Genomic DNA, 11133 nt, shown 5'->3' with positions numbered 1-11133 from the left:
CATGAAACCTTACCCAACAGGTTTTCTTGTAACATATTGTATGGATGTCATCTTTGTCACGTGGTGACCCCTGGTGGGGAGGAATAACATTGCAGTCCACGCTTACAGTTCAACTACAATAGAACCTGGTGTTCACAGTGTGTGCATGCATAGTTCGAGTGCGCATACAATACACGAACAAATGAAATGAAGTCTTATACTGATGTGCACTTATATAGGGCTTACATCTGTTTACCGATCTGCGAAGCAGGGTTGTGGTTATTTGAGGAGAAAGCAGCACCTTTGCTCATATTTGTGGTGCGTTCTCCTCCCCTTCTGGCAGTCACATGGGCCGGCTCTGCTCTCCCGTGACACTTCTGAACAAATAACAGAGAGGACGAGGCGTGCCGTGTCTGTTGTGTTTTTATTGGGCAGCACATTTCTTACAGCATCCAGCTCTGTAGCGGCTCATCTCCGTTATCAGCTCAGTCCAGCGGCGTAGTCTACTGTCGGTCACATCTGATCTCATGCTATCGCTGCGCAACTGACCCGGGACATCTTCACTCACCATCAGAGGACCCACTTAAAAAAAAAGGGTGTCCGCAAGCAGGAAGTGAGTTAAGGTGTGAGGTAAGCTTGAGGGTTCTCAGTTTTTGAGCGGGCTAGGAAGCGTGTAATGGTGTGTGATGTTGCAAACATCCTGGATGTTGCTGTTCGGTTTAGATCCGCTGATCTGTTTGGTTACAGGCGGATGATCCACCGACCTGCTAACTTCCTGCCGTCGAGTCTGAAGCGTAAACAGACGTGCCCCCAAATATACAGCTGCATTCATTATCCGCGCTAAAATAGCTCTTTAGCCCCTCGAAGAACGGAAAGTTGTTTTTATGCCGCAGTTGCTCCACCCTCGTGCAACGCAAATCTCACGAAAACGGTGATTTATTTTTGTCACCATGTTTCTAAACGGGGGTTCGGGGACCCTTGCAGGGCCCCACTGAAGGCTGCCTGCAGCAATGTTCTAAATATCGCTACCATTTGTTACTAAGAGCATCCCCGTAGAGCATGCTCAGCATCATCAGTAACACAGGAACTAAACCTCTGCGAAGTTGATCGAGCAGTTCAGTATTTCGTTCGCCTGATAGCATGATTTTCCTAAGTCACATTTGAACGTTTTTGAAAAACAAGAAAAGAAAATATTTTTTTATTTGATATTGTAAGTGATATTGTAAGTGTAAGAAAATTACTTGGCCATTTATGGTATTAGGCTAACGATTTTTAGGTCTCACTTAAATTTCAGCTTCCTTGTTAACACCACTAACCACTAACATCATCGTTATGGGGTTGAGAGTTTCTCGAATAATTTACTCGGTATTGTGCAACAGTGACAAGAAGAACCACCCACATATTAGGCCTACTGAGCCCGTAGTTCACTGGAAACGTAAGTAAATATATTAAATCGGGTCTTCATGAATGATTAGATTTTCTAGAGTTATTGGTCACAAATGAATTAAAATGTTTACTCTCATTTCCCAAAATTCAATCCTCAAATCCCTCGTTGATATATTGATATATACGTTGATCAGCCACAACATTAAAACCAAGCAGTTAATAGGCATTGGCATTGGCATTCATGTGGATGTTACTTTGACATGTACCACACACACACACACATACACACACACACACACAAACATGAACAGCACAAGGTGTCGACCTGGCCTCCAAATTCACTAGATCCCAAACTGATCAAGTATCTGTGGGATGATCCACAGGTGGCCCTCCCCGCCCAAAGGCCCCCCACTAGGCCCATGTCAATTCTCAAAACAACTGTTTTGGAAGACCTAATATCAGGATGGTGGTCATAATGTTGTGCCTGATTGCTGTATATATGCATGTGATCACATGAGGCAATGAAAAGCAGCAATTACTCATGTCTGTTCAGCTGGAAAATGTGAGTCATTCTACTGGAGAATATGTCTAAACATGGCAGTCATCCACGATCATGGTATACTCAAAATTGTAAACTTGTAGAGTTTCATGAATATGTTTCGCCACTCATGCCAGTAGCCGCGTTCAGTTCTGTCTGTCTAAATGGTTGCAAAATTCTTCTGTAGAACACAGTGAATTGCTCTTTATTATTATGATCACCATAATGATCACAAGGTTATGCGTCCTACATGTTGGCCCCTCATGTCCCTCATGTGATTCCAGTGGCTTACTTAACGGGTCATAGAAAATGGTTTAGCAGCTTCAAGGATGAAAACTACCTCCTACAGGAAGAACGCAGAGAGTAAGAAAAAAAAAGCTGCAGCCACCTGAGCACAAGGTTACTCCGCTCAGCTGAGAATTCTGCTCTTTGGTTGGAGCTGCATGCAAAAACAGACAAGCAGCTGCGAGTCAGCTGACTGCAAATACCGACCTGTAGTGTGAGCGGGAGCTATCATTAGGAACGCAAACCTGACACACAGGTTCTCTTTGAGCCGTGTCAGTGATCTGTAGTCTGTTAAAATCTTGTGTCTTAAGATGTCGTTATGTGATGGTTAACAATGAAATAAAAGGGCAGACTGTAAAAAAAATCTTGTATTTTAACATTCTTATCTAGCTTAGTTTTTTAAAGTAAACGGTGTGAGGTATTTATAAGGCAGTGCAGGACATGTGTTACTGCGCACATGATGACCTTCATTCTTGTGATCTGCTGGAAAGGGAGAACACAAGGGTATGAGGAGGCAGAGTATCTCACTGTGTCCTTTAAAAGAGAGGGAACAGCACAAGTACATATCTGAGACAAAACTTTTTTTGAAGTGGGCTGTATAAGTGATCCCACGCCCTTTACTATATATGTTGGCTTTATTTTAATCAACAGGTTTGCAGGGGAAAGCAGAAGCGTTTTTAAACACAACACAGGCTAATGTAACTGTGATTTTCAATGTTAACACTTGGCCCATCGCAGCACATTAGAATCTGAAGTAGAATCTTTCTCTTTCACAGGGCCAGCAGGCTGCTCTGAAGGTCCTCTCAGCAGCCATGTCAAGCGAACGTACCCCCCTGATCACCTCAGGGGTGTGTGGTCTGACTGTAGCATGTGGCGCAGCGTCAGAGCCCACCACAGAATCCAGCTCCGGAACACCGAGCCAGGACCCCCGGAAACTGAACACCTTCTTTGGGGTGATGGTGCCCACCATCCTCTCCATGTTCAGCATTGTGTTGTTTCTGAGAACAGGTTAGAGAAATAAGGCTGCTGTGGACGTCTGTATGTCCTGTTACAGTTCAACTGAGTGATTGTGCTGTAGTGACTAACAGGTGGTGTGATCTCCCTTTGCAGGGTTTGTGGTTGGTCATGCAGGGCTGCTGCAGGGCCTCTTAATGGTGGTTGTAGCCTACACCATCATATCTCTAACAATCCTTTCCATCTGTGCCATTTCCACCAACGGTGCTATACAAGGTGGAGGAGCCTACTGTATCCTCTCAGACTAAATATATTTTAATTGTATTTCTGTCTTGAACATTACACGCAGTTTCAGTGATTTCATTTGAAGCGTTAGCCTTAACAAAGTGTGCCTAGATATGATAAGCCGATCTCTGGGGCCTGAGTTTGGAGGAAGCATTGGTTTGATGTTCTTCTTGGCCAAAGTGTTTGCGTGTGGAGAGTATGTTCTCGGTCTTGTAGAGGCGATAGTTCATGTGTTTGGGGCAGATCCTGGTAAGATTTGGCACTTGTTTTGTTTCTCATGTGTCTTTCCAGCTAAATAATAAATCTACTACGTTCACACTCCTTCGGTTTTCTGCTCATTTTCCTCGGTTTTAGAATCGTCTGCGTCCGAGGGAGTGCGGGTGCTTCCTCAGGGTTACTGGTACACAGTGCTGTACTCCTCAGTAGTCCTCCTGCTGTGTCTGCTTGTGTGTCTGGTGGGCGCCCACATCTACTCCCGCACTGCCTTCGTCATCCTGCTGGTGGTCACTGTGTCCTTGCTGTCCATCTTCATCAGTTCTGTGGCGGTCAAACCTCTCAACTTTGTCATCACCCACCAGGGACCTGGTAACCAGACCCTGCACTACAATGCTAGCTACACTGGTTACAGCATCACCACGCTGAGGAACAACCTGGGCCGTGAGTACTGATGAGAGTGAGGATATGAAAGTACATTCACAAGCAAAGCTGCATGTGTTTTTTTAAATTTAGGAGAATCTAATAAAGGTCTTGTTGTGCTTCTGCTTTTCTCTCTCTCTCTCTCTCTCTCTTTTTTTCTTTCTAGCTGGTTACTCTTTGGACTACAGCACCAACTCTGTCATGTCTTTTGCCACCGTGTTTGCTGTCATGTTCACCAGCTGCACTGGGATCATGGCAGGAGCCAACATGTCAGGTTAAAGCTTGTTGTCACATAAAGACAAGACACTTTACTTGAATATATCCAATTCGTATAGTGTTGTATCTGTTAAACTTCATGTCAGGGGGAGACTGGAGACTTTTTAGTCCACTATGTTAATATGATAGCTTTAGTTACTAGCTATCACAGGTTCATATATTCATTGGGGCATTTTCTGCACAATGAGTACTTGTAATTGTCATATTTAGGGCAGCCTAGTTATTATTATTATTATAACCCTTATTTAACTAGGTTTGTCCCATTGAGATCCAAGAACTCTTTTGCAAGAGAGACCTGGCCAAGAATGGCAGCACATAAAGTTTCAACACAGTCACATTGATCAAATACATATATATACAAATACAAAAAATGACTCAAAACCTCAGTGAAATCTTGAAAATAGAGAACCCAGTCAAACATAAGAAACTCAAATATTACACTTATTCAAATACTATGTATTTGTGTATTAGTTTATTAAAGAAAATGAACCAATATTACTTACAGAAGTTGTGAGCTGGAACAGTGCACCTCTAGGACTACAAGTTAATTCTAAGACCAAATTAGAGTCCATATGTTCAAAAAGAGTTGTTTAGATTAACCAAGTCAAGGTCCTGACCATAACTTAACAGAAATGTGGAAAAAGTGACAACTAGCGCTGAGGAATGGGTCACACCAGATGCTGGAAACAAGGGTTAGCTTACATTTGCAAGTATAATATTTCTGTAATTAGTTTGATTGGGTTAATTTCAGAGTTGTTTTTAAAGGGCCCATAACGTTTAAGCAGCGCTGTACATTTATTTAGCTATTCTACTTCTCTACTTGTACTTTGTTAAGATTTTAAAAGCAGAACTTTCATTTGCTGTGAGTGTTTGTTTCCACCATGGGGTTTCTGCTATCACCTCTGAATCGTGTGTCAAATGAGAGATGCCATAATTCATTTCTTGAGAGCACACCCAAACATGTACACGCTGTAGCAATCTACATACAGACATGCACACTCTGATGTTTGCTGTCTGCCATCTCTAAAGGCGAGCTGAAGACTCCGAGTGTTTCCATCCCTAAAGGCACCATTGTGGCTGTCTGTTACACCTTCACCATCTACGTCCTCCTCTTCATCCTGGCTAGTGCCACCTGTGACCGGTCTGGAAATGACTTTCATCCACATTTCTGATATTCACACATAATGAGAGTCGACATTGAAAATAGTACATGCATAGTCATTTACCTGTTTTTCCATAGGACCCTGTTGATTCAGGATTATGGCTTCTTCCAGCGGATCAACATTTGGCCACCGCTTGTCACTGTCGGGATCTTCTGCGCCTCTCTGTCAGCTGCAATGTGTGCTATGATCGGAGCTTCCCGCATCCTCCATGCCCTTGCGCTGGATCGCCTCTTCGGTGAGCCTTGAGGCTTGTTCTCTGCCTTCATTGTGTAGTGAGTCACTTTCTGAGTCCTTTTCTTCCTTCACAGGTTTGCCGTTAGCTCCAGCTGCCATCACATCAAGCTCTGGGAATCCGTGGGTGGCAGTACTGTACACCTGGGGCATGGCACAGGTGACTTTCTAGAGTGCACAGTTATCTATCTTTTTTTTTTTGTTATCTAACCTCTTAACCCTTGGTTTGTTGTGCATTTGTGTTTCAGTGTGTAGTTTTCGCAGGAGAGCTCAATGCTGTAGCAAGTCTGGTGACTGTGTTCTACCTGCTTGCCTACGCTGCAGTCGACTTGGCCTGTTTGGCTCTCGAGTGGGCGTCAGCACCAAATTTCAGGTAATACAACAGCAAAATAAGGAAATTGTGTGCCTTTTACTGGCTCATGCAGGTATAGTTTTCAACAGCTTGTAACTGGATCCAACAATGCAGTCAGGCCAACAGAATAGAGAACTTCTCTTGGTTTTACATGATCATGAGTTGACTATTTGAGGAAATTATCTTAAGAAATCTCACAGACTTCCCTGTTTTGGACATGTTATGGATCAAATGGTCTCAGTAAACGGATGCTCTAGATGTTTTAAACATTCAGGGCCTAAATCTAAGGAGAGAATGGTGCCATTAAAATAATCTTCCATTGCTCACTGACATTTGACATTACTTTTAGTACGGGCTATAATAGTGACATGTATCACTGACACAACATCATATAGTTATGCTCGGATATAATACTGTTTTATGAGTCAGGAAAAGTATTATTTATTGCCTCTCCCCGCTGCTGTTTTTCATGCGGCCTCATTATCTCGTCTCTGTGTGTTTAACAGACCGACCTTTCAGCTCTTCTCCTGGCACACCTGCCTGCTGGGGATTCTGAGCTGTTTGGTCATGATGTTCGTCATTAACCCGGTATACTCCTCAGGCAGCATAGTCCTCCTGCTACTGCTGCTGCTTTTCCTCCACTACAGATCACCCACCAGCAGCTGGGGCTATATCAGCCAGGCTCTCATTTTCCACCAGGTATCTGGACTCGCTGAGACACACGCGAAAATTAAAAACAAAAAATGAACACGCCGTACGGTTCGTCAACGGTACTATTTTTTCTTTGGTTTAGGTGCGAAAGTATCTCCTGATGCTGGATGTGAGGAAAGACCATGTGAAGTTCTGGAGGCCGCAGGTGTTGTTAATGGTGGCCAACCCTCGCTCCTCCTGCCAGTTAATCCTGTTTGTAAACCAGCTGAAGAAGGGAGGACTGTATGTGTTGGGTCACGTGCAACTGGGAGATCTGGGTAATGCTCAGTGGGTGGCTTGCTATGGCCATCTGCTGCTAACAGTATTAAATTATTCTTATCTTTCAATCATTGTGCTTTGTGGTTTCACCCCTCGCTGAAGCAGAACTCTCAACATAGTCAGCTTTCATCTACTGCAGAAATTATTCAATCACTGCCATGTTGTGATTATTTTTTTCCCCCCTATAATAACACAATCTATGCACTTAAATCTAATGCACTTAAAAATACACCAAATTTGTCTCAAAGCATTCACTTCATGTTTTGGTCTACTAAACTATATGACTGAAGTTGTGTCTTTTATGGCAGGATTCTATATAGTGCAGCTTTGGTAGCCTTTACACTGGTATGAATCAGCATTTGATCAGTTTCATCACTCTGAGAGAAAATAAATAGGGTACGCAGGGAATAAAGAAGTAGGCTGTGCATGGCTGAATTCATATACCAGCTCTGACCGGCAACCGGTGCTATCATGAGGAGCTTCCTCACAGGCTTTCACTTTCCGTCTGCTGCTGCTCATGTATTGTTAATTAAGGTTTTGTCTTTACTATAGTAGCCGCAGACCGGGTATCATTTGTGAGACTGATCAAATATCCAACTTGTCATTTCCAAAATAATAAAATATGTTGTGACTTGTTGCACTTGAAGAACCCAAAAAGAAGCTTGCATACATATTCTTGAATTCATTTACAAATTCACAATTTGCCAGTCTGCCCCCCTGTGGTGATTATGATGCATTGCAATACTTAGGAATAATGTAACTATTAATCACTACTTGTGGTAGAACTAAACACATTTCCTTTAAGTACTGTTCTTAAGTACAACTTTTATGTGCTTTACTTTAGAGGGATTTCATTTCGTCCAATTTTATTCTTCTATAGTTACTAATCACATTTGACAATAAAATTAATTCAAATTAAATTACTTAACTACCTAATTACTTAATTAAGTTTTATCTGAATTAAAAAAAAAGAAAAGAAAGGACACATTTCTGAAGAAGTATTTACCGCAGAAAGAGTATGTCTACTTTGCAGGTGCATTACACTAGTGACACTATTTTTTTTTTTTTTTTTTTTTTTAAATGCAGGTGTCAGAGTTGAATATTTTTACCCTTTCGTGGTAAAACGTTTTACCACATTTTTTCTGTTGCTCTGTACTGACAGTTCTGCTTCTCAGTGGTGTTACATCACTGAAACAAAGCCTTTTATTGCATCAGTTTTTGTGTTTGTGAAAAAAGTTGATCTGTGCCCTTCCCGTGGTTTAGACACCCTGCCGTCAGACCCAGTCCAGCAGCAGTACAACTTCTGGCTGAGCCTGGTTGATAAACTGGGAGTGAAGGCCTTTGTGGACCTGACACTCTCTCCCTCTGTGAGACAGGGAACTCAGCATCTGCTGCGCATCACAGGCCTAGGTTGGCTGTTTTCTCTTTGCCTTATCGTGCTCACATTCAGTGCAAGTGTACTTAGTGAATCTTGACGGTTCTGATTTTCTGTATGTCTCTCCAAGGTGGAATGAAGCCCAACACATTGATTTTAGGATTCTATGACAGCTGCACTCCTGAGGATTTCTTCCTACAAGACCCTGCCTTCTGTGACTCATCAGTGGGACGAAGCAGTGAAGGTGAATATAATTTTGGGGTTGACTTGCCTTCATTGCAGGCCCATTTCGCCCCTGTCCGACATGTTGAGAGCCCCCGTTGGCTCTCCCCAGAGGAGTACGTTGGGATCATCTCCGACGCTATTAAAATGAACAAGAACGTGTGCCTCGGCCGATATTTCTTCCAGTTAGAGGGAGAGGGTAAAGATAGTAAGGTTGACGGGTCAGAACGGACCATAGATGTGTGGCCTCTCAACCTGCTCCAGCCCGGCAGCCGCGACTATGAGGACGTGTGCAGCCTCTTTCTGCTGCAGATGGCGTGCGTGCTCAATATGTCCACCAAGTGGCGCCATGCAAGAATGAGGATCTTCCTGAACGTGGAGACTGAGTCCAGTGACCAGGGCTGGGTGGTAAATGAGGAGACCTTTCGAGAGCTGCTGAGGAAACTGAGGATCAGGGCGTCGATAAAGATTGTGCCGTGGGACTCTGTAGTGCAGCACCACACTGCATCAGTCTCCCAAGATCCTTCGGGAGCGCTGTCTGAGGACTTCTTGTCCGCTGTGAACTGCATGTTGACGGAACACAGCTTGCAAGCTGCAGTCCGCTTCCTGTATTTACCTCGCCCCCCTGCTCATCACAGCCAGGCACAGCGCTACGTAGCTCAGCTAGAAGCAGTAACCAATGGTTTAGGGCCAACACTCCTGATTCATGGTGTCACCCCAGTCACATACACTGATCTGTGAGCATGTGTTTATCTGTTGACTTGAATGTAAGTATGAACTAATGAACACATAATTCCATGAAAAGTGAATGCTAGTTTGAACTTTTCATTATACTTCCATCCACTGCAGCTTCATCGAAGCTTAGAAAAGATCTAAGTTTCCGTGCAACTTGAGGTTTTTGCATCCACATAGGATATTTTCCTATTTTCATATACTTGAACTGGCTTTGTAATTGAGCCAAGAGCTAAGGGAGCATTAATGTTTGTGGTTGTGGTTTATGTCAAGGTAACCTCCTTGACCGACTTGACTGACTTTCACTCACATAAAACCAGTACAGGTTTTCAAGCTCACTGAATATCATAATGTCTACATATCATTTCAGGGCTCAGACTTGGAGTCAGTTCTCCTGTTCCTAAATGGTATTGTGTCACTGCATAGTTATTGTAAATAATTTAACTTGTTTGTATTTTTTGCCGCTTGCTTTTTTCTGCATCTCATCTCTGCTGGTTGGCGGACCAAGTGAACCAAACAATCCTGGATCCGATTTATTTATTTTTATTTTTATTTTCCGTGCACTTATGCAAACATGTTGCCTTTTCCAGTGTTAAACATGTATCTTCGTTCTACACAATGGAATCTGTGTATTTGACCTTAGAATGAGTAGCAGCATTAGTTTGTTGCTGTTGTTTTTTGTGGATTCTTGTTCTTTACAGGTCAGGCTGTCAAAATACACCAAAGAGAGTTCTAGTGATGGTTACGTTGGAGGTGCTAAACTGAGCATTATGATCCAGTCTCAGTCAGGATGACGATACTGGCGAGCTTGAGACTGACACTGGAGCAAGTCGTCACATTTCTTTTATACGATATTTATCTGACCACATTTATAAACGGTGTACTGAAACATTACCGCCCTCTCATCATGTTTTGTTTGCTGTCACTGAATGAGCGTCTTGCACAACTTGGCCGAGTCAATGCTCGATGAGAACTGCTGGTGGAACACACTTGATACTAACATACACTAACAGAGCGTACTGTACACAAAAATAGCTGTTTGCCACTAACTGCGCTGTATGACACATGCACTGGGTTTTGCTATCTTTCCAATTGTTACATTGTAAATTTGTTACAAATTATGTATTTAAACTATTGAATAAATGAATAAAAACAGACTGTATCTATATGTAGATACAGTGGGGGAAATAAGTATTTGATCCCCTGCTGAATTTGTAAGTTTGCCCACTTCCATAGAAATGATCAGACTCTGGTTTTTATGGTTGTTTACTGGTTATGGGTATAGACAGAATATCAGTCGAAAATGCATAAAAAACACACAATCTAAAAGTTATAAATTGTTATGTATTTTATTAAGGGAAATAAGTATTTGATCCCCAAGCACAACACAAGTCAGTACTTTGTAGAGAAACCTTTGTTGGCAAGCACAGCGATGAGACGTTTCTTGTAGTTGGTCACCAGGTTTGCACACAGCGCAGGAGGGATTTTGGCCCATTCATCTTTACAGACAGTCTCTAAATCCTTCAAGTTTCTTGGCTGCCTCTTGGAAACTCGGAGCTTCAGCTCCCTCCACAGGTTTTCGATCGGGTTAAGGTCTGGAGACTGACTAGGCCACTCCATGACCTTAATATGCTTCTTCTTGAGCCACTCCTTTGTTGTCCTGGCAGTATGTTTTGGGTCATTGTCATGTTGGAAAACCCACCCACGAGGCATCTTCAGTGTTCTTGCTGAGGAAAGAAGGTTTTTGTCC

The 11133-nt window shown here is 42.8% G+C and overlaps 1 protein-coding gene across 1 annotated transcript; it reads left to right on the top strand.

Moving 5' to 3' along the window:
* Window positions 1-142: 142 nt before the first annotated feature.
* Window positions 143-10549, top strand: slc12a9 (solute carrier family 12 member 9). The gene is made up of 14 exons (XM_047607274.1): window positions 143-609; window positions 2965-3196; window positions 3299-3433; window positions 3539-3676; window positions 3782-4084; window positions 4230-4337; window positions 5369-5480; window positions 5580-5737; window positions 5811-5893; window positions 5982-6106; window positions 6592-6784; window positions 6879-7053; window positions 8318-8464; window positions 8560-10549. Exons 2-14 carry the CDS (start codon window positions 3001-3003, stop codon window positions 9390-9392), a joined length of 2706 nt encoding a protein of 901 aa, XP_047463230.1. The 5' UTR covers window positions 143-609; window positions 2965-3000; the 3' UTR covers window positions 9393-10549.
* The last annotated feature ends 584 nt before the right edge of the window (window positions 10550-11133 follow it).

This window comes from Mugil cephalus, chromosome 15 (genome assembly GCF_022458985.1).
Source record: "Mugil cephalus isolate CIBA_MC_2020 chromosome 15, CIBA_Mcephalus_1.1, whole genome shotgun sequence".
Lineage (NCBI taxonomy): Eukaryota > Metazoa > Chordata > Actinopteri > Mugiliformes > Mugilidae > Mugil > Mugil cephalus.
Note: the sequence above shows the minus strand (reverse complement) of the source record. Positions and strands in the feature narration are given on the sequence as shown.